The sequence below is a fragment of the Marmota flaviventris genome, chromosome 9 (assembly GCF_047511675.1).
Source record: "Marmota flaviventris isolate mMarFla1 chromosome 9, mMarFla1.hap1, whole genome shotgun sequence".
Taxonomy (NCBI): domain Eukaryota; kingdom Metazoa; phylum Chordata; class Mammalia; order Rodentia; family Sciuridae; genus Marmota; species Marmota flaviventris.
In genome coordinates, this window is record NC_092506.1 from 44,683,455 (window position 1) to 44,708,169 (window position 24,715).

Consider the following 24,715-nt stretch of genomic DNA (forward strand, 5'->3'; position numbering starts at 1 on the left):
ACTACTATTGTGGCCCTTTAATTTCCAACCATCAAAAACAATTCAGTGAGAATTAGGTAGAGAAAACTCCAGGAAGTAAGAGGATAGAAGGAGATTTGAGGGATAGTCTCATTTGTCAAAAGAATTTTTCTTTCTTCCTTCTCTGTTTGGTTTGGCATATCAAGAGGGCGGTGTCTGTGGCCCTTATGAGTGGGGTATTTTCATCCAACTTTCTGGTTGAATAGAGTCACAAGGATACACCACCCAGGAGAGCAGAGGACAGGAGGAAAGGAACTTGGGTTTTACATCTCCTGGATCTCTGTCTGAGTCTCTGTGTTGGCAGAGACAGTGCCTCTCCATCTTTATGCTCATTCTCTCCCACCTCTGCAACTGCCCTGTCTCCTCAGTGTTCCTTCCCTTGTTCTTTCCCTGTTTCACCATGCACTTGTCACTTTTCCTTAACCTGCCCATCTTGGTAAATACTTCTATCATGACGTGCTCTTCAAAAATTCCAATTTGTGTCAATGCTTTCTTCCTGGGATAATAAAAACAAATAACTTCAAAAAGCAAATGAAACACTGAGACCTGGGTCTTCAGCCCTTCAGCTCTGGGATGAAATGTCTACATGTCATTTGACCCCTTAAATGAACTCAAGAGGCAGAATTCTACCCATGTCAGCAGATTTGAATGTTTGGAAAAAAGGACAGGATATAGGGAGATGGATCAGAATACAGAAAAATCTAGTTGACTCCTTTGAGAACTCCCACTTTTGAGGCTGCCAGCACCCAGTTTTCAGAGGGAGATTTCTGTCTCTTGCTTTTTCCTTAAGAAATCAGAATGACTTCCTTCATGTAGCACCCCAAAGTAGAAACACAGGCATGTGGACATAGACCAAAGACTGTAAGTGGAAATAAGAAAATTCTTGGTGTCTATCCACACCTTCCATCCATGTTTTTGTTTGGAGGTGAAGAATTGTTCAGTTTTGAGGGAGGAGAGCCTTTCTGACTTTGAGAAATGCCAGAGGATCCTTGCTTGTCCTCAATTTCTGAAATGTCTACAGGGGAAATGGAGTGAAAGCTGGTGGCCATGGGAACCTATCAAGATGTTAGACCACCTAGAAATTTCCTGTACCAGGACTCCAAGAACCTCAGAGATCAGAGCTGTTGACACAATTCTACCCTGAGGTGTTTCTTGGCACCTACCCCATTTTCACTCAGAGTTCACCATCTCTCAGTCCACCTCATTCTCAGTACTTTTATTCTGGAGCCTTTATTTTCCATCTAGCATTGTTAGTAATTAGTATAAGTAATCCCTGGTATTTTGGAGCCTAGATAGGAATATAAAGCAATGTAAGTTTTCATTGTGGGGCTTTCTAACAAATAATAAAGTACAATATAAGGCCATTCAATGATGGCATTTCTTTTATTTCTTTCATGTTTCAGTAGTAATGCATTCATGTGCACACTTTTACTCCAGAAGACACAGAAGTAACTACATGATCAATTTCTTCTGCCATTTCCATCTCTCCTGACCCAGGGTTTCCCTTGCCTCCTCAAGGAGATGATTGGACTGATAATAGGTTTCTTTTGTGGTAAGTTGGAGTCATCTGTCTAAATTCCAGGTATTTGAAGAAACTATCTACTCAGAGCCACATGTACACTCTGAGATCTCCCCCTTCTCTACTCTCTTTTCTGTGTTTGTCAATATTATCAATGTGAGAGATATATGTAAGGGTCCTTTTCTTCCACACTCCACTGTAATCTCCTGGAGACCAGAAAGCAAATCTCATTTATAATAATAGCCACCATTTATGCATTCACAATACTGATGCACGATAGATGCCATACTATCTTCCAGAAAGAGCATTACTCCCACCCCTCTCATTTACAGGTAGATGCTAATAGGCCATTAGAAAATTCAATATAATGAATTTTAATATTTCATCAGTGGGAAACTGTTTGCTGAAGTTGTTTCCAATTATGAGGAATCACCTAGTGGACATTCTCACAGTTCTCTGAACCATGTGATCATGCTATCTGGAAGGGTGAGTGGTGTGATATTCTCCTCATCTTGGAAAAAAGAAAAGTTAGAACTTTCAGATCAGCCCCTCCTGTAAACACCCTTGTACACCCCCAGACATCTCTATGATTGCATGTGTTACATTGTGTGGCAGTCTTTACTAGACTAGACTCCTTCCTTTCATGGACTATGAACTCCTTGAGGGTGGGTTCATTGTCTTTATATCTCCAGTGCCAGGCATGAGGGCTGGAATATGGAGGATGCTAAATAAGTATTTACACAATAAACAGAGTGACTAAGTGATATTGCAGTAGGAAGCCCACTTACTGATATATTGAGGACCACAACTCTGTAGGTTAGTTGAGAATGTACATGTAATGATTATAAGATAAATTTGTAACACAAATGTTTTATTTTTTTACCTGAATTAATTCACCAAAATGAAGAAGAGTGAATGACTTTTTTGAGTAAAATTCAGCAAATAGATTTTTAGCCTCTCTATCTTTCAGGACTCACATTCCTCAAGCATTTTCTATTATTTGAAGTTCAGATTATTTATAGTGGAGATCTTATCATTTTAGAGAGAGTAGTGTGCACCAGGATATTCTTAATTATTCATAAATTTTTTCATCATAGTATAGTTTTCAGGTTTGCAACTATTTTACTAAACCATTTTAAAATCTGCCTTTTAGATTTTTTTAATATTTACATTAGCTTTCACTGTACTCCTACTTTGTTGATTTACATTCTGTTATGATAAAATAGGCAGTAATATTGACAAATTCAACCTGCATAAGCAGAATTGGAAACAGGTCCGTGTTGTCCTTTTAAAGCAGAGGACTCAGTGCCCTAAGGGTAGAGCACAGGCACACTTATTTCAGTGAAAGGCCACGAGGACTCAGCATTTCCAGGAATCAGTGTATTTCCTAGATGGAATGTAGAGTCACATATTTATTTAACAGGTATTCATGATGCATGGAATTATCAGAGTGATTGATCTACTAGATTTAAAATTTCACTTAATTAATGCATAAACAGCCAAGAGTAATAGCTCCCAAAATGTGCTATGAAGGACTCTCATGTCTTTTCTCTCTTCCTAGATATCCTCTGTGTTATACCTCAAGGTGTAACCAAGAAGAAAATCCATCACTGGTATTGATATAAAGGAGATTCTTGAATAAGCTTTTGCCTTCCCTCCATTCTTCTCCCCAGGAGAAGCCAGTAAGGCTAAATGAGGGCAAAAGGCAAGGCTTTCCTCAGATTGGTTTGCTGCAGAGGGAATCCTCTGGTCCTTTGAGTGGTGGTGCCTGCAGGACTCTAGTGAACCCAGATGCATGAGCCACTCTTTTCAAGCTGCTCCACAACTGTGTGATTTTCAATCAGGAGCTTCTTGAGAAACATAGATGCTGAACATCTTCCAAGTTCCAGACACAATACCGTGCTCCAGAAATTCAAATGCATGCCCTGTGTTTTAGTTATATCTATCATCAGTGTGACCAAAGACCTGATAAAAACAATTTAGAGGAGGAAGTTTATTCTGAGTCATGGTTTCAGAGGTTTTGTCCACAGTCAGCTGACTCCATAGCTCTGGGCCCAAGATCTGACAGAACATCATGGTAGAAGACTGTGTCAGAGGAATGCTGCTCAACTCACTGCATTCAAGGAGCAGGGAACAACTCTGTCCATTAGGGGAAAAATATTTTACCATCCAAGTTAATCTATATCAGTGGATTAATCTACTATTCAGATTACAGTTCTCATAAACTAATCATTTCATATCTGAACATTCCTGCATTATCTCCCACAGGATCTTTTGGGGGACACCTCATGCCTACACCATAAAAATATCATAGTCTTTTGGTGGAATATTTAGGTTTATCAGTATAAAATCATATCACATGAAAAGTACAATTTGATTTTCTGCCTTCCTATTTGTATGTTTTCAATTTCTTTCTTTTTCCTAATTTCTGTCTGGGTAAGACTTCCAATAGCATATAGAATAAGAGTGAGCAGAGTGCTGGTGTCAGATTTTAGAGGAAATGCTTTCAGCTTTTTCTACATTAAAAATGATGTTTGCAGTGACTTGAATACATGTAGTCCTAATTGTCGTGAGGCTCATTCCTCTTACACTTAACTCATTCAGAGTTTGTATCATGAATAGCTGTTGAAGTTGATCAAATCTCCTAATATATTGAGATAGTTATAAAAATTTATCAGAGGCTGGGGCTATAGCTCAGTGGCAGAGCCCTTGCCTAGTCTTGTGAGGCCCTGGGTTTAATCTTTAGCACCACATAAAAATAAACACATAAAGGCATTTTGTATATCTACAACCACAAAATTTTTTTAAAAAATAATTCTTCATTCTTTTGTTAATATATAGTTCATTTATTGAATTGCAATTTTGAACCATCCTTTCATTCCTTGGGTAAATCCAACTTGATAATGATGGATGGTTTTTTTGTTGTTTGATTTAATTTGCTAGTATTTGATTGAGAAATTTGAATCTATGTTCATCAGGGTTATTGAACTATATTTTTCTATGTTTTGTCTTTGTTTGATATTGGTATGTGGTTAATACTGACATGTTTGCAGACTTTCCTCGTTTCCAATTTTTTTGAAGTGTTTGTGAATAATTTGTTCTTCCTTAATAGCTGGTGGAATTCAGCAGTGAAGCCACATAATTCTGGCTTTTCTTTGTTGGGAGACTTGTTATTAGTGATTCAATCTCCTTAATTCTGTTCAGACTTTCTATGTCTTGAAGATTCAATTTTGGTAAGTTGTATGTCCAGAAACTGAGCCATTCTTAGTCAATTCATCCAATTTTAATTGCTGGCTTGGTCGGCTACTTTTATGAAGGTCACAGTTGGACATCACAATGCATTTTTTCCTATAGTGTCTCCTTCTGTAATCACTGGCATCAGATTTGAGGGTATGGTTTAGTCATTTCTGTTGTGGCCGTGGCAGGCAGGTCCCTGTGGGCAGACTGCAGTAATGGGGCTACAGAAGTGCCATTGTGGAGTCCCAGTGGGTACATATATATCCCAGGGTGCCGCAGTCTGGCTGGGCACAATTCAGGAGCCACTTGTCAAAAGAAACGAACTTTATTTTTAGAACCACACACGCCAAACAAAACAGCTCCTCAGGAAAACCTTCAGAGCCCAACTGTCACCACCTGCTTCCCACAAACCTCTCCTCCTCCCCCAGTCCTCCTGCTCTTGAGGCTGATTGGCTGGGTCGCATGGGAAGAGCCAAAAAAAGTCCCCCAATGAGCAGCTCCTTGGTCTAAAAGGGCGGGGAAACAGCCCAATGAGCATCACCACAGAGGAGCCAATCAGTTGGCAGCTAGAAGTTGCTGGGGCCGCTGTGAGCCAATCATCAGCTGGCAGCTGGAAGTTTGCTGGGGCCCCTTTTGGCTGTGGCTCTCAACACCAGGGGAATCCTACAATTCTCTAGGAGGTGGCGGGCAGGAGGAGGTGAGGTGAGAATGAGCCCCAAACCTAAAGTGGGTAAGCATCATGGCTTCTACAGTGCTGGAGGCAGCACCTCTCCTGTTGTGTTGAAGCACTTTCCCCTATAATGTAGGGCACTGCATAGGCTAGGGTGCTGGGTCACATTTGTACTTCTGAGTCTAGTTGCATTTGTGGGGCTACATTCCCTTTTGGTAGTGTGACAGAATGTTTGTGTGACCCCGGAGATGGGGATGTGGGTCTCCTGTCCCCTAGGGCAGTGTGAACTCTTTCTCAAGATGGTATTACACTACCACAAGTTGTCCTCTGGGAGTGAAGGGAGACAATGTGCGCTACTTTTCTGTAGCAAAAATACCATGGCAACCCTAAGGAATTCCCCTTACTGGGCTCTAAGCCTGTGACAACTGTGGAAACCACCTATAGATAGAATGGCCAAGTAGCCAGAGTGCATGGAGAAAGAATCTACTGGGGCTCTCTCATTTACCCTTTCCATTGGCTATGGTCTATGGCCACAGTGGCTGATGTGCTTGTTTTTCGATGTTGACACCTCAGGTCTCTGTGGACTGCAACATTCCCATGACTCCCTTACTGAGTTCCAGTGTTCTCCCTTGGGCACTCACATTGAAATGAAGTTTTTCTTTTTTCTTTCTTTTTTTCCTTTTCTGTTGTTGACTTGGTTTTCTGTGCAGAAGGAGGAAAGTGCTATGCCTCCAAAGATATGTATCCAAATATCTTTGTCTTTTTCTTTGCTACTGTGTGCAAAGAAATGATTCTATGTGATAATTTCCTTCTAAGGATTACTTTATCATCCCCCAAATTTTGATAATTTAAAAATTATTTTTCATTTAGTTGAAAAAATTCCATTTCTCTTGATACTTCTTTTACTCTTGTGATAAACAGAATTTTCTCATTTAACCTCTAAATATTTTGGGTGTTTCCAGTTATCTTTCTGTTACTTATCTCTCAATTACTATTGCCTGAAAGCATATACACTGTATGATTTCTGTTGTCTAAATTGCTTGAGGTAAGTTTTACTGCCTAGATTGTGATTGATCTTGATGAATGTTTCTTGTGAACTTGAGTAGTTGAATTAGACTCATTAGATCAAACTTTTGAATGTCAGTCAGATACAATTGATTGAAGATGCTCTCCAATTTCAACTATTCATTTCCTACTAATTTTTGCCTGCTGTATTTGCCAATTACTGAAAAAGACCCATGAGAAAAATTCCAAATCTAAGAGTAGATTCATTTATTTCTTCATTGCATTTCTACTAGAATTTGTCTCAGACATTTTGTCATTCTGTTTTTCTGTTTGTACAATTGTACAATAAACATAATAAGTTAGTTAGTCAATTAGAGAATTGACTTCTTTATTATGGGATCAGTAACCTTTGATATCCCTGATAATTTTCTCTTTTGTGAAGTGTGGTATTTCTAGAATTGATACAGCTATCCATTCTTTCTTTTGATTATAATAACATCGTGCATTTTCTCCATATCTTTATTGGAATCTATGGTGACTTAATTTTTAAGTTGTTTTTCTAGTAGCCAACATATGTTTAGATTTTTATTAATGCTCACATGTTCTCTGACTTAAAATCGCTATTGCAAACCATTCACATTTAAAGTGATTATTATCATTAGTAAGTCCACCATATATGCAACTGTAGTCTCTTAATTACCCCCATCTTTTTTATTACACTATTTGCCTATTTTAGTTTTATTGACCATTTTATATGATTTATTTTCTCTTCTCTCAACATATTCATTATAGTTCTATTAAAAATGATTGTAATGATTGCCCTAGTATTCTCAACACACATTTACAACTAATCTAAGTCCACTTTCAATTAATAGTATACTTCTTCATGAATAGTTCAATTATTATAACAGTATTCTCATTTTGTCTTACCTATCCCTTATAACATCACTGTCATACGTTTTTCATTTTCCCATAAGCAGTAATCATTCAAAATTGCTGTAGTTATTATTTTATACCAAATATTATCTATTAGATCAGTCAAGAATGAGAAAATGTATGATGGTATTTTAACTTCTTTTGTTCCTTTTTTGAATGCTCTTTACATTGGTATCAGTTTGTGCCTTATCATTTCCTTTTCTCTGAAGAAAACTTCTTTCATATTTCTTCATATTAAAGAAGACCAATGAAAGTTAGTCTAAATATATAGAGATTATAGTACTTGTTACCTGAGCCTGAGAAATGTACACAGAAGGGAGAAGTGAGAGGGCAATAAATGGCATGGGTAGGAGGAATAACTTTTTATATTCATAGCATAGTATGATACTTGTGGTTGAAAACAATTAGTTGCATATAATAAAATAGCTAATAGGATTTTGTGTATTTCCCACACAAAGAAAGGTGTACGTCTGAGGTGATAGATCAATTATACTGATGTGACTATACACTGAATACATGTATTGAAATACTATAAAAATATGCCATAAGTGTATATAATTATTATTTGTCAATTAAAATAATTTAAAAGAAGATTTCTAGCAATATAGGCATACCAATAACAAATTCATTTAATTTTTGTGTCTTTCACAGTCTTTTTCTCTTTCATTATTGAAGGATGACTTCACTAAGTTCAGTGTTCTGGGTTGTTGGTCATTTTCTTGCAACACTTTAAATATCTCACCCCATTCTCATCTTTCTGCATGGATTCTGAAGAGAAGTCTAATGTAATTATTTTCTTTTGTCTTTATATGTAAGGGGCTTCCTCTGGTGTCTTTCAAGATTTTCTTTGTCTTTCATGTTCTGTAGTTTGAATCCAATATGCTTAGATATATTTATTTATTTATCTATTTATTTATTTTTGTTGTTGTATTTATCCTGTTTGGTGTTTGCTTTGAATTTGTGGTTTGGTGTCTGAAAATCTTTTTAAAAATCTCAACCAGTATTATTTCAAATATTGCCCCTCCTTTTACTATCATTTCCTTCTGTTATTTTCAATATGAATGTTAACCCTTTTTAATGGATACAAACTTGTGAATATTCTATTTTTATTTTTTCTTCAAGTCTTTGTTTTTAATCTTTGTTTTTTCTGTTTGGGAAGATTTTTTTAAATATTTTTATTAGTTGTTGATGAAATTTTAAATTTTTATTTATTTATTTGTATGTGGTGCTGAGAATCAAACCCAGTGCCTCGCACATTCTAGGCAAGCACTCTACCACTGAGCCACAATCCTAGCCCTGTTTGAGAAGTTTTTATCACCTTCCTCCAATTTTCCTATATTTTCTAGTTCGTTGTATATTTTTCTAGGTTGTGCATTGTACACCCATGAGAGTTCTTCAATGGCATTCTTCATTTCTGTTACAGTGATTTTTACTTTTATCATTCTCTCTTTGTGTGTCAAATCCACCTGCTTTTACAAACTATCCACATTTTCTATGAGAGTCTTTAAAATATTAATCATAGCTAATTTACACCCCCAGTCACTTTCAAATTCTCTACCATATCCAAATACTTTGTATCTTTCATGGAAACCAATTGATACTATCATTAATGCAGATGATTTGACATAAAACATACAAAATGTAAGTTTACTATTTAAATTTGTAACCATGACTAACAAAAATTTAGAAGAATGGCTAAGCATAGATGTTGATTCTGAAGAATAGGATTGAGAAAGACGGTCCCCTTCTGTGTGATGCACTTCAATATTCAAAAAGAACATGTAAGCAGCACATGTGACTGCTATGACAATGAAGAAGAGTGGGCCAGGACATGAAGGGCCTCAGATGGCAAGTAATTAAAATGTGATTTATTTTTAGTTATGTAGCCTTTCATGTTAAGCTCACATTACTTGGAATATATGGTCTATAAGCAGGAAGAAGTCCCAAAACAAAATGAATTCCACAGAAGGAGACCTGATTGGGTGAGGATGGGCAGAGACTGAGACATGGGATTAGAGTTTGACCAAATGTCAAGAAGCATCTTGTGAGGAACATAACTCAACACACTCCACACTTTCATTTGTCAGAAGGGCTGTACAGGAAGCCACAGGGCTTTCTGGGATCTTGATGGTCACTGGAGTACCAGGGCTCACTCAGATTCTGCAGTCACTTCTCCAGGGCAGAGAAGTGTCTTTGAGTGACAGTCAAAGATACAGGAGGCTCTTCCCTTCAGCACGACTTGCGACTACTGTCAAGAGAATTAAACAAAGGTAAGAATTTAGCAAGAACTTATTTTCAAATCATTTTTCTTTTTTTCCCTTCTAGTTCATGTACAAATGGGGAATAATCCACTTCACTTTGGCAAAGTGTATGAAGGGATCCACAGGGGCTGTAGCTGGGAAAGTCAGGAGATATGAAGCTCCCTCTTTATAACTTTGGTGCTAGCGGTTGACTGTGGGAGAAATGAAGGCTGTAAACTGGGACCTTTCCTTGTTTTTCCAACATATGCTAATTCCTCTATTCATTACAACTGTCCAAATTCACTGTAACAATGGAAATCCTCTGCTTTCCTTAACCAAGGAAGTAAGATGGGGTACACATATGCTTTTCCAAACTAAACCCTGTGAATAAATTTGTCACTTGTTTTTCTTCGTTTACAAATCTTTGTTTTATGTATCTCTCAATATCTCTGTAGAAAACTGGTGGCCTAAAATGAGATAATTGAGAAGTCTAATAAAGGAAAATGTATCAATATGGACAGATTTGGAAAAGTTGCAAGGGATGGTGAGACTCCCACCACTCCCACCAAGGAGCTTGAAGTCAATAGGTTTTAAAAGAAAAATCAGAAAGAGAAATCATTGGGATTCAGAGATGGCTGAATAAAAAGCTGGTTTTTTGATGTGGTCACAGGAAATATACTACATAGAATCTGTGTCCTTAGTAACACAGTAGCACTGCCACTGCCAAATCACCACCTAGCCTAGAAAACCAGGATATTAAAAATCACCAAATTATTCTTCTCCTTCTGTTCAATCCCCTTTCAATGCGTCTTTTTGAGCAAATGCAACCAGAAGTGAGAGCAAAAGGATTTCATTAATGGAGCATGGAAATGTCTCCTCCTAGGATGCACAAGGAGGTAGTGAAGGTTGAACATGGCATTCTGACAACAAATGGGAAATAATCCATCTCTTTGTATAGCCTTTCACACTTTGCACTTTGGGGGGAATTTTTCCCTCACAAAGTGACAGATACATTTTCACATTTATCTCCTCCCAGTTTGTCTGAATGTTTATTTGTATATCCCTCTATGGTGGCTTTCTTTTAAGTAATATCTCACTACCATCATAAATGAATTGGGAATGGTATATAGTGAAGAAACCTGTTTCTAAGTATTTTCTAAGAAACGTGTTTCTAATTATTTTAAGCTGTGATATTTGATTCAGCAAAGAGGAACCAGTTAGAGTAGTAATTTAACAAGAAGGTGTTTATCAGACCCAGAACTGGCAGTTCCATTATGGCAGGCGCCACATTACCCTGCAATATCTACTTCCCTCTGTCTAGAGAGGTGCCCTCATCCTCATGGTCCTTCATGGCCTTCAAATTCATCATCATTCCATTCTGGAGGGAAAAGGGAAGGAATGGCAGAACCTAGGAGTTTCTTACATCACTTCTGCCCACGTCCTATTTACCAATGCTCAGTGATATGTTGCCTTCAACAGTGAGGGAGGCTTGGACTACAGTCCTTGTTCTGGTCTATCACTCTCAGTATTGTTATGTGAGAAAGGAGGAGTATGGCTGTTTGGAGCCATTTGTGGCTTCCATATCCCTGATTCTTTCTCACTGCCCATTAACACAAGACAGAGAACAATAATAAAATCTGGAACAGTGTTCCAGGAGACTTGAATTTCTTTTGGATTTTCTCTTCATTCTGTGATCTCAATTTTTTTTTGCATTCATTTAGTCTCAGATTCTTCCTGTGAAAATTAAGATATTATAAAAAATGTGTATAGGACCTGTACTAGTAATCAGAAACATAATAGTGACCAATAAAGATAACCTTGAGAACCAAGCAGGTGTAGGTTTTATGGAACATTGAGTATAATGTGAGAGACCAAAGGGGGGAAATAAGACTTATACTTTGAAAATATAAATGTGAACTTGGCACTCTGTTCAGTGCCAAAAATAAGAAGTCTAATATGTCATGAGGAAGAACACCAGAGGCCATGATCAATCATAACCTCCTCAGCTCAACCAGATCTATAGGAACTATGAGAACGTGGGAAGAAAGGATATAGTCCTTGATGCTCTGAAGATCCTGCCATCTCCCATTAGGATCTTTCTGTTCTCTGTGAGTCTTGGAGAATCTGGATGAATGAGAACCTTTTCAGTGTCACAGAGGGATTGCTGAGGTCTCTGCTCTGTTGACTGGCCATCCACACACCTGTTACAGCAAGATGTCACATTCCCTTTGTTATCTTGAATCATAACCTCCTCTCTCTCCTGCTGTCAGTCACTGAAGGTGGCCATGGGTCATGCCTGAGGCTTCCACTTTCTTATCCATGAGAGGAAAGTTCTGTCTTAGTACAGAAGAATTTCTCATCCCAGAGCTCTGTTGCCGTCCTGTGGATGTACCTGGCTTTTCTCCTCCTGCCTCCTGTAGTCATGACATGGCTTAGGATAATAAGTGGGGACGTTGGGATCATAGAATTTTCCCATGTCAAGAGAGGACCTGTCTTGTGCTAGAGAGACAGTCTCAGGCTAGGTCAGCAAGCTGCAGCAAGAGCTGAATTTGAAGCCAAATCTGTAGGAATTCCCAGTCTTTGATGAATCACTTAGTCTCTGCAAGCTTCTGTTTCACTCTTTGTGACACAGGGACAGTAGTTCCCACCTAGCAGGGTGGTATTGAGAATCAGAACTCCTGCTGCAGTTGCTGCTCACATCTTGTTTGTGTTCGCAGGGGCACCAGTGAAAGGATTTTGAGTATGGATCCCACCATTCCAGCCTTGTGGACTGAAATTACAACAATGAATGGAAGTGACCCAGCTGCTCCTCCACAATGTGGCAAGGAGAAACTTATCCTGCGTTTGCTGACTTTCATCATTGCCACGGTTGGGCTGGCAGGGAATGCGGTTGTTGTCTGGCTCCTGGGCTTCTGCATACGCAGGAATGTCTTCTCCATCTACATTCTCAACCTGGCTGGGGCTGACTTCTTCTTCCTCTGCTGCCACCTTATAGGATCTCTGGTGACATTCATCAACTTCTTTCATTCAAACTCAGTCTCCATCCCAGAGTTCTTAAACACCGTGATGATCTTTTATTACATTGCAGGCGTGAGCATGCTCAGCTCCATTAGCACTGAGCGCTGTCTTTCCATCTTGTGCCCCATCTGGTATCACTTCCATCGACCAAGACACATGTCAACTATCATGTGTGCTGTGCTCTGGGCTCTGTCCCTGCTGCTGAGCATACTGGAAGGGAACTATTGTGGTTTCTTTTTGAGGGATTTTGACAATGATAGGTGTCAGGCATTTTATTTCACCTGTGCTGCATGGCTGATTATTTTGGTTGTGATTCTACTTGGTTCTAGCCTGGTCCTGTTAGTCAGAATCCTCTGTAGCTCCAGGCCAATGCTGCTAACTAGGCTGTATGTGACCATCCTGATCACTGCACTAGTCTTCTTCCTCCTTGCTGTGCCCCTAGGCATTTACTTCTTCCTATTATATTGGTTTTATAATGATATTAATTCATTACCTTGTAGGTTTCTCCTGGTGGCCCTTGTCATGTCCTGTGTTAATAGCTCTGCCAACCCCCTCATTTACTTTTTCGTTGGCTCCTTTAGGCAGCGGCAGAGGCAGCCCCTCAAGCTGGTTCTCCAGAGGGCTCTGCAGGACACTCCTACAACTGTCTTCAGCAATCCCTGGAGGGTCAGGAAGTAGCATCATGTAGCAGTTGAGAGTCTCTGCCTTAATCAGATAGACATGACTTTGAGAGGCCCCTTTTCACAATCTCTTTCTCTGTCAGGCCCCTGATCTCCAAATGCTTAAGATAATAATCATCCTTGTGAGGACCAAGACAGGGTCTGTCACACAGAGAATGTTGCAGTGTCATTGGAACTCACTCTGAGGCATCATCTCATCCCCCTGTGAGTTTTGTAGTTCTAGGGTCCAGGACTGTTCTCACTTTTGAGTAGTTCCTCCTCCAGCAGAAGGCAGAAGCTAATCTAGGAACCGTTTAAATTTCTTTGGTCACTGAACTTGATAGAGAATAAAAGAATGTTATGTTTTTGGTGTTTCTTTTTCTGTTCCCTACAATTTATGTCTCATTGAAACTAGAATAATTAAATTTCAATCTAGCCTACAAAAGAACAATGTTCTTTAATCTTGGCAGGGGTGTTAGGTTTTCAAATTAAAGGAGGAAAAAGAAAACAAGGTGGGGGTGGATCTTCTACAAATCAAAGGGTCTAAGGAGTGGGAGGTGGGAGGAGAGTGTTGGGCAAAATTATACTGTTATGTTGTGTGCATGTACAAACATGTAACAACAAATCCCATCAATAAGTAAAAGTGTAATGCACCATTAAAAATGAGGAAAACAAAGTATAAAACTTCGTTGTACCTGTGTTCCACAGTTGAAGTACATTTTGTTGTTTCCAAGTTTTGTCAATTAAGACTTATGCTGCTATGGATATTGGTTAACAACTAATTTTGGATAGTTTCTTCTTGTTGTTTTATAGTTTCTTCAGATGCCCAATTATGTTCTTTACTTTAGATATTTCTACATTTTGATGTAGGTCTTTATTGCTGTAAACTTTCCACTTAATGTTCCTTTTGCCTATTCCGTGTGTGTGTGTGTGTGTGTGTGTGTGTGTGTGTGTGTGTTTTGTGCTGGGGATTGAACCCAGGGCCTTATGCATGTAAGGCAAGCACTCTACCAACTGAGCTATATCTCCAGCTATATCTCCACCTATTACCTAACTCTTTATATGTTGCATTTCCATTTTCATTTTTCTTTAGAAATATTTTAAATTTTTTTCTTTACTTTGATCATTGACTCATTGGATATTCAGGAGCATGCTGTTTAATTTCCATGTGTTTATACAGTTTCAAGGATTCCTTCTCTTCTTGATTTTGTTTCATTCCATTGTGGTCTGAAAGCATGCCTGATATGATTTTGACTTTTAAAAATTGTTATGACTCTTATATGGCCTAGCATAATCAATTCTGGGGAATGTTCCATGTGCAGTTGAGAGCAATGTATATTTAATAAATAAAAGGAAAGACATTGAACACTGAATATAAAAACATTGCAAATTTATAGTAAGTAAAACTGATATTTTCACAAATGAGGATTGGAAAATTTGAAACTATGAGACATTGCTAGGGGTATGAAAATAGTAGATCCTTTTGGAAAAAAGTATTTGACAGTTTCTTATAAATGTAAACCCATGGTAACATATGACTTGGCAATTTCATTTTGGTATTTTATCAAAGAAGTAAAAAATATATATCTATACAAAGACTTACTTGTGAAAATTTATGATATATTCATTCATAATAACCATCAACTAGAAATAGCCCTCATGACCATAAACTAGGTAATCATCAAATATAGTATATCCATGTAATGGAACACTACTGATTGATTTAAAAAAAAAAACTGGTACACAAAACAACAGCTCAAAAGCATGTTGCTAAATGACAGAAGGTAAGACTCTATTCCTATACAACATTCTCAAAGTGGAAAATCTATGGTGGTGGAAAGCATCAATGGTTTTCAGCAGAGAGGATAAAAAACTGGGATTAACTCTGTGAGGGCATGAGGGAACTTTCAAAGTGATGGGAATATTTTATACCTTGATGGTAGTGGCAGTCATCTATACTGCATGTGCTGGTCAAATATATATAAAGATGAATTTTTCTGTTCATAACTTATGTATTAATAAACTTAAAAATATATATAATATATAATATACATATATACATATAAACATGATTTACACAACAGCTAGAATTCTTAATGAAGAAAAACTTGATGCTCTTTCTATTGTCTTTTCCAGTTTTAGCATTAAATTATTTCTTGCTTTATGGACTCAGTATGCTAGCACCATTAGCACTGAGTGCTGTCTGTCAGTCCTGTGGCCCATCTAGTACTATTGTTGACCCAGATACATATCAGCTGTCATGTGTGCCCTGCTCTGGGTCCTTTCTCTGCTGCTGAGCATCCTGGAACACAACTATGGGGCTTTCAGTTTAGATATTATCCATGCCAGAGATTAAATTTCTTTCATGCTTGTGTGGCTGATCTCTTTATTTGTGGTTATCTCTGCGTGTATGCTGGCACTACTTGTCAGGATCCTCTGTGGTTCCCAAAAGATACAGCTGACCAGGCTGTATGTGACCATCAGGCTATCAATGCTGGTCTTACTCCTCTGAGTCCTGCCTGCAGGCATCCTGGATTCAGATGAGCCATAATTCTGAGAGAATTGCTTTATTCCTATATGGTGTTAACTCTGGTGACAACCTCATCTACTTCTTTGTTGGCTTCTGTAGGTGGAAATAGCTTCAATAGCAGTGGCAGTACCTGAAGTAGGTTCTGGAGAAGGCCTTCCAGGACATAGCTTATGTGAGAAAGATTTCCTCAGCAAACTCAGAAAGTCCAGCATCCCCTTAATGTAATGAATTTGTAGCTACCAGGTACATTCAGAGAAATTGTACCTCCAGAAGATTACATAGATGACTATGTAGATACAGATAGATATAGATTAGATGGATAGATGTGCCCATTTACCTATTGTTTGTAGCTGCTTTCACATGACCACAGCTGAGATGAATAGTAACAGAGATCACAGGACTGTGAAGATTAACATATTCACTAACATGATCTTCACAAATGTATGTACAGATACAGATAAATAAAAACAGAGGCATAGATACTTCACTTTAACACATTTTTAATTCTATTTTAAATATTTTCTGTAAAGATTATCTTATGGAACTTTATTTTTATTTTCTGTCTCATGCTGAGCTTGAAATCTACAGGACAGGGTAGAACCAAGAAAGCCTGAGCTAAACTCCTGAGAACAAACCAGAACCCTATTTATCTCTTTCTGTACCTGTAAGTTTTATGATACAAGTGTTCTGCAAGAGAAGTTGGTTCCCATTATCATGGTGATAAACACACAATCATCAGAGCAGCTGAAGAGGTTACCAAGTGTGGGAGGATCAGCTGCAGGGCCAGCTGCTGGCTCATGCCAATGAGATGCCAACAGGGAAGCAACAACATGCTGAGCATCCTGGTACCCCTTCACCAGCCTTCCATAACAAACCAAAGCTTGATGCCACCCTAACCAGAAACTTAAAGAGAAGAAGATTGGGGAAATGTGCAGCCCAGATGAGCTGACACTTTCAAAGCAATGCAATCTATCCCTTCTCAACTTGCTGCCCAATACTCTTTAAACCACAGCTAATTCCAAATAAAGACAAGACTGAAGTCGAGCCTCTTCCTATCATGATATGATTCTCCAACCTAGAAATCAAAGCATGCCATTTCCCCAAAAATGTAGACGACTTTTCACGTACTTAATGGCCATTCATGTGTCTTTGTATGAATTTTGTGCTTAAGACTACATCCCATTTTTATATGCTTCTTTAAAACTTTCTTTTGAAGTTCTTTTTTTCAGATATACACAATGCAACTATTTTCCCAGTCTGGGACTTTTTTGTATGTTTAAAAATATTTGTAATTAGCAGGCATTTTTATTTTTCATGAAGCCTATTTAGCAATTTTTTTGTTAAGGCTAATGCTTTATGTACCCTGAGAATTATTCCTAGAAAACAATGTTATTCTCAATATTTCTTCAAGCAGCACTTTAATTTTTGCTGTTACAATTAGGTGTGTGGTCCAATTCAATTTAACTTTTCTGCAAGGTTTGAGATAGAGGTTCACTATTTCTATAGCTATCCAGTTGTTCCAGCACTACTTGTTGAATAAATATATTTTTGTTCACTGAATTATTCACCTTCTGTTAAAAACTATCCTTATAAGTGTGAGATTATTTCCAGATTTTCTAGTCTGTGTTACTACTTTGTCCTTGGTACCAAATCCTGCACCCATCTGTTTGTGTAAATAAGGGTACATTGGAACATAGCCATGTCTATTTATGTGTTGTCTAGCTGCTGTCACATGAGAACAGCAGAGATGAACAGTTGTGAGGGATACCATATGACTGCAAACACTAAAATATTTACTATCTTTCCCTTTACAAAAAAAATACATGTGCTGATCCCTGGTCAATTCTTATAACAACCTTCACTGTTCTGATATTCTAGTTTTGAGGAAATCTTCAAGTTAGGTGATATTTTAGGTAACTTTGGTTTTCTTTTTCAAGTTTATTTTAGTTTTGTAGGCCTTTTCCATTTTCCTGTAATTTTAGAATAAACTATAAAAAGCTACAAACAATTCTCATGGAATTTTTATTGTGCAAGTGTTGAATCTATTAATTTAGGAGTAAGCAACATCTAATGATAGTCTTTGGATTTATAAACATGGTATATTTGTTTTTTGTAGTTTTTAAATTTTTTTCCAACACCTTTTGTTTTTGTTTTAGTCAGCTTGTACATCTCTGTGACCAAAGACCTGAGAAGAACAATGGAAAGAAGGAAATGTTTACTTGGAACTAAAGTTTCAGAGGTCTCAGTCCAGAGATGGCTGACCCCATTGTTCTGGACCTGAGATAAAGCAGGACATCATGGTGCAAGGATGTGGTGGAGGAAAGTAGCTCAGGACATGGCAACCAGAACAGAGCCAGAGCTCCTCACAGGGACAAAATATGAATCCTAATGGTACACCTCCAGTGACCTAGGTCCTCCAGCCTACAGTTATCACCCAATTAATCCATACCAGAGGATTAATCCACTGATAAGGTTAGGACTCTCATAGTCTATCAATTTCACCTCTGAATACTCTTACATAATCTCACACAGGAGCTTTTTGGGAACATTTCATATCAAAGCTATAACAGTGTTTGTTACTGTACAACTCTTTCCTTGTACAAAATATTAATTTAGTCAAATTAATATTTAATTTTACATGATATTTTATCTTCATTTTTCATTTGTTCATTAGTAGACTATAGAAATACAATTGATATATATCAGGACCTTATTTTATTTATCAGTAGAAAGTTTTAATTACAAAGTATATTCTTTAACAGACATACAGCTACTCAAATTTTCTAACTCTATTTGTGTCTATTTGACATTATATATCTTTTAAGGAATGCATCCCTTTCATCTAAACTATAGAGTCTATTAGCATAAATTTGTTCATGATGATCCTTCTTAGATTGTATAAATACACCAAAATGAACCCCAATATTATATACAACTAAAATGCACTAATAAAAACAGTGTAGTAAAAATAGACAACTTCCAGGAACACAAAGGAAGAAAAGTCAATAAAGTCTTGAAATAGAAATGTCACTCCTGTCAGAATGGCAATCAATAAGAATATAGGAAACAATAAATGTTGGCGAGGATGTTTCCTATATTCTTATTGATTGCCATTTTGACAGGAGTGACATACAACCACTATGGAAAGCAATATGGAGATTCCTCAAAAAATTGGGAATGGAACCACCATTTGACGTAGCTATGACTCCTCGGTTTATACCCAAAGGACTTAAAATCAGCATACTATAGTAATGCAGCCACATCAATGTTATAGTAGATCAATTCACAATAGCTAAACTATGGAACCAACCTAAGTGTTTTCCTCAGTAGATGAATGGATAACGAAAATGCGGTATACATACTCAGTGGAATATTAAAGAAGAGTAAAATTATTGCATTTGCCAGTAAATAGATGGAGTTGGAGAATATCATGTTAAGAAAAATAAGCCAATCCCAAAAATCCAAAGGCTGATTCTCTAATATGTGATTGCTAATTCACAATAGGGCAAGGAGCACTAGAAAAGAATAGCATTACCTTAGATTAGGTAGAGGGAAGTGATGGGAGGAGAGGGGAGGGGATGTGGGAATAGAAAAGATAGTAGAATGAAACGGACATTATTACTGTGTATATATATATATATATATATATATATATATATATATATATATATATATATGACTACATGACCCATATGATTCTGCAACATGTACACTCAGAAAAATGAAAAATTAAATCCCATCTCTATAGGATAAATCAAAGTACATAAATGCATTCCATATAACTAATTAAAGCAAATAAAAAAATAATTTAGAAAGAAAGAAATTGGTCGACGGAAGTCAGTGGGAAAAGGAAACTGTCCCAAACTCTTTTCTCTACAGAAATGCAGCCTCCAAGTGCAATCAGTAGAGGGCTTTCCTGGGCCTGTCTGAGGCCTCAAGGTAGAAAAACACAGAAGAGTCTGAGAGCTGGAGTTGGCAGAAACCATAAAGAGCTCTCTGTACCAGTGAGGCAAAGCTTGACCACACCCTCCACAAATGGAAGTCTTAGCTAATGCCCTAGTTCTGATGAGGAAACAGGGATGGGAATTCCCATTTTATATTCCAAGGGCACTTGCTACATCACTTTGTATCACCTAATTGTATTTATAGACAAAAACTGAATAATGTTATCTGGTCCACTGGCCCACCCCCTCCCCACCCACACACCCTGGATAGTAGTTTTCATGAAGATGGTGACAGTTCTTCTTTGTGATATTCTCAGTTTAGATCAGAATGCCTGATAAATGCCAGATTCTCTTTAAATGTTTCCTGAATGAATGAACAAATGACAATAAATAATGAATGAACCTCACAAATTCAGTATATCAGAGGTAGAATATCTTTTAGTACAATGTTATCATGTTAAAGGAGAGAAAAATATCAGCTAGAGTAGTAAAGTGGTATGTTTAAGATCATAAATTTGAAACAAGCATGGAATTAGAACCCAGCTCACAATTAAGAGGAAACACATATTTCCCACTGCTGATGCTTCCTGCCATTCCAACAGGGTTTATCCTTCCTCTCATTCTCTTCTCCCTTGAGATATATGGCAGTTTTCCTGATCAGTGAATTTGGGATAAAAAAAAAAGTACCATTAAAGAGTCTAAATTGTATAAGTAGTTCTACTCTTGCTGATCCAGACCTTTCAGGTGAGGGAGAGAAGAGACCCATCTGACTGTGAATGGCAGTGCAAGTTGACCCAACACTAGAGTTCCACATTAGAAATCCCTGATGACCCTTCTTGGTTGTGTTCTCCAGTTCAATGAGCAAGTAAGGTGACCCTGCTCTCCAGCTGACTGATAACTTGTCACTTCATAACTGGTTCAGACCACAGGTGGAGAAACGGAGCCTATCTACTGAGCTCTTTAAATCACCAGCACCATGACTGATCCAGGCTCTGATCTTTCAGGAGTGCCTCTCTAATCTTACTTGCAAACAGTCCTCAAAAAAGAATACCAAAAACTGTTCACAGAACAGAGTCTGAGAGAGAAGCAAACCATCTTTACTTATATTGCATATTCTGTTTCCATGTACTCATCCTTGCATGAGAGGTGTAGCTATTGGGGGGAAAAAAGAAAAGAAGCCCAAACTGAAGCAGGTACAGAGAGAGAGAAAGACACATGGCTGGTATAGGAGGGGAAAGCAGAGGAAGCTGACTGATTCCTCATTTTTTGGTTTGTCCTTATTCCAATTAACTCATCCTAATAAGTCACTTTGAACAGTTTTATCACCTCCTACAGACCTGCTTAAGTGTCAGAAATGCCACAGCATCTTTTCCCATTCTGCACTATGTTTCTGGAAGAAGTGGGATTATCCATGCTGGCCCTACCCAAATAACAATCACCCAGAGAAAGAAACAAAGACAGGTGAGGACAGAGTGGAAGCTCGGGCCCAAACTTTCTTTGTGACCTGGAAGAAATCACCCACATGCTCTGAACCTCAGTTTCTTTATCTATAAGGAGGTGTATAAATCTAAAGATCACCTTGTGTACTTCCCAGTTCTGTGAGTCTGAGAGGCTCAGAAGCCAGTGAGAGAGAAATTAAAATAAATATACAGACAAATTTCTTTCATTAAGGATGGGCACTCCAAAGAAAGGAAAACCAAAACATGACCAAGAAATTAATTTAACAAGAAAAAAAATAGCCATGGAAGAGAAGTCTTTGAGCAGGAGACAATGTAAGAATTGCATTGAATAAAATGAGCAAATAATACATAGAGTTCCATATAAAAAGGGTAGTGAAGGGTCAGTGATTTGACCTAATCCTCCAGAACTCCCAAGCTCCTGGAAAGAATGTCACATACCTGGGTAACCCAAGAGCTATGAGATTAAGACAAGAATGAAAGGTGTGTGGGTGATCTAGAATCTCAGGGGTAGGAACTATTAACTGCTCAACCATTCTCAACTTTCCTCCTAATTGTGAACTTTGTTCTATTTTAACTCTTCTTAAAATGATAACAAATTGAATATACAGACAAATTTCTTTCATGCATGCGTATGTTTAATAATGTACTTGACTCAATAATACATAACTCATCTGGGTTAGTCACTTTAAATCTTCATAGGAGAACCCCAGTTATTCCTTTGACATTATATGGTAAAGGTGGGGTTTCACTTTTCTACCCTTTTATTAAAGTACCCACCACAACTAAACTATCTCTTTTCAAAGGCTCTCTCACCAGTCAGTTCACTGCATTCAGTGGAACACGTTGTGCACTTCCAAAATCTAGGGGCTGCCACTCACACAGAGCACAGTATGGGGCAAATCCCTGAAAATGTGGGGTGGGCAAGTATTTATCAAGGACATGGTTTATATTTCCAGCCATATTGGTTTATTTTTGTTATTTAACTTAACTTGACACAGGGGAGAAAGTTATAGAGATCAGACTTAGAATTTTAATATCTGAATCAAATGAATGACAAATCTCATTAGTTGGAGAGAGGAAAATGAGAGATATGTTACATGTGTTGAACTCTTTATATTTTTAAATGAAATTAGCTGATCCATTGATCATACTGATAAATTAGAAGCAGTAATTTATGGTTACTATTCAGAGCTAAATTTAATAAAAGAAATAATATTGAAAATTGTATCAAGTAATGACCTCTGAATAATAGATTTTCGGGAAACTTTAACCTTCTTATGCTTCTCTATCACTTCAAAAGAAAATATGCAAAATATTTTACTTCATCATAAATAGAATATGCAAAAATGTGGGGACCTGCCATAGTGTGCCTTGAAGACTTGTGGTACACCTCAGGGCTTTTACTTTTAAAACCACACAATTAAAGTTAAAATTGCTTGATATTCTCTTAGTGCTTTGGCAATCAAAGGTTCCAGAAGAGCACTTACGTACAGAAAGATAAACTACATGAGTTGAGATGGAAGAGGCTGATATGTAAGTGAAAATTGGCAGGGCTTCTCAAGAAGCATATTGGTAAGGTATAACATTTCAAACAACTCTGGTCTCCGATTGGCCCACCATCCCTATACAGGAAAACAGGGATGTGTTTACAATCTTTATGTGCTTGGATTTATCACTAGATCTTATTTCCATACCCACAGGCATCTCCCAAATTAGAGAAATAGATAAGGGTCCTCTGGCATCACTTGATCTCATAAAGGCTGTCTTCTTCAGCACAAATCAGGTCTCCACCTTTGCATAGAGAAATGCTAAAAGTATATACCAGGAACTGTCTTATTTCCCAACTCTGTTATTTCTGCTCTAAGTTATTTTTTATTATTGATTTTTTTAAAAAAATAAATGAAAGCAGAAAACATTACAATTCTTTTTTTAATATTTATTTTTTAGTGTCAGGTGGACACAATATCTTTATTTTATTTTTATGTGGTGCTGAGAATTGAACCCAGTGCCTTGAGCATGCCAGGTGAGCATGCTACCACCTGAGCCACATCCCCAGACCTGCATTACAATTCTTATTACACATATACAGCACAATATTTCATATCTCTGGTTGTACTTTTGTGTGCTACATGCAGTAGCTCATGAAGTTTCCCTCAGGGAAAGACAAAGAGACACAAAGCATCTTTCTGAAATATTAGTGTGGGTAGCCTCAACTGTTAGATTTCTAAGTGGGATTCATAAGAGATTGATCCCTTCTGACACATACCCTGACACTCTCCTCTTTATTACTACCATTTAAATCTACTGACATAGAGAGAAGTCTGCCTCTTATGTTCTTTAAGGAGTAAGGTATATTGTGACGATGCTTCCCGGAGATGATCTGCTATAAACCCAGATTTCTTTGTTTAACTTTTATTCAAGGATTTTCTTCTTTGTGTATCTAGAAATGTACAAACAAGGAAAGAGATGATCAAAACTGCCTAATTGAGAATTATTTATAAAATAAATTATTTACAAAATAGAAGTCTCCATCTCTAGACGTTGTAGTTGGACTTTCTTTTCACCCTTCTTCTACCTCAAAATGGGATTAAATTTTTAGGATGTGAAACATTGAACTTTACCCAAACCCTTTCCAATAGATAACATTTCTTTTCTGAATACCCAGAAGAATACACAACCTCTTTCCAGTTGGTGGTTCATCCAGGTGAGGCTTTTGACTTCTGTAATAATGGCTGACTTAGTGAGGCAGAAGAAGGCTCCTCGATTCTGTGATCTTTGTCTAATTGGTTTCCACTTACCTCCTACATTTCATATTTGGTTGGGTTCTCTTCTCTCTTTCTGGAATTTTCTTTGGTTAGAATTTTTTGAATCCACAATTTTGACTGCCATGTTGGATATTCCTTGGGAATTACTACTTTCCCACTTACCTTTCATCTTCATGTAACTGACTCAGCAGTGGTGGCTATAAAGGTTTGATCTGAAAGGTAGATACTGAGAGAGTGCTTCTGGGTCAAATCCACACTGTGGATTAAGACCAGAAACAAGGAAGTCATCCATTTTGTGGTCCAATTTTACCCTCTGTAAAATTGGGGGAAATGCTCATGAGTTCTTAAGAGAATTCAAAGACAAGTAAACTGTCAATCAGCTACTAATATAAACTAGTTTTCTTTCCCCAGTTGAAGTCTGCACGAGCATCACTCTCTACATTTCAAGTTCTATACTTTTTCTACTTTTCCCTCATAGACTTCTCTCATATGCACATCAAAAATTTACTTCAATGAAAAAAAAAAAACTCTGCTAAATATCTTCTAGGAGAGAGGATGGTGTAGGACTGTTCAGCACACCACAGCATATCACTTCATAGTCTTACATAGATATCCCCAACGTCAAATACCTCCATCCAGTGGTACTGAGACATGGCACTTACTTGTCTTAGAGGCCTGAAAATCCATTTCCACAGTGGTTTGATCTATTGTTGA

The 24,715-nt window shown here is 37.6% G+C and overlaps 1 protein-coding gene across 1 annotated transcript; it reads left to right on the top strand.

The window, feature by feature from the left end:
- Positions 1 to 12,367: 12,367 nt before the first annotated feature.
- Positions 12,368 to 13,321, top strand: LOC114093825 (mas-related G-protein coupled receptor member X2-like). Its single transcript, XM_027936739.2, has one exon. The coding sequence runs from the start codon at positions 12,368 to 12,370 to the stop codon at positions 13,319 to 13,321; it is 954 nt and encodes a 317-aa protein (XP_027792540.2).
- Positions 13,322 to 24,715: the final 11,394 nt, after the last annotated feature.

Coding starts and splice junctions, on each gene's coding strand:
- LOC114093825 (XM_027936739.2), top strand. CDS start 12,368: ATGGATCCCACCATTCCAGCCTTGTGGACTGAAATTACAACAATGAAT.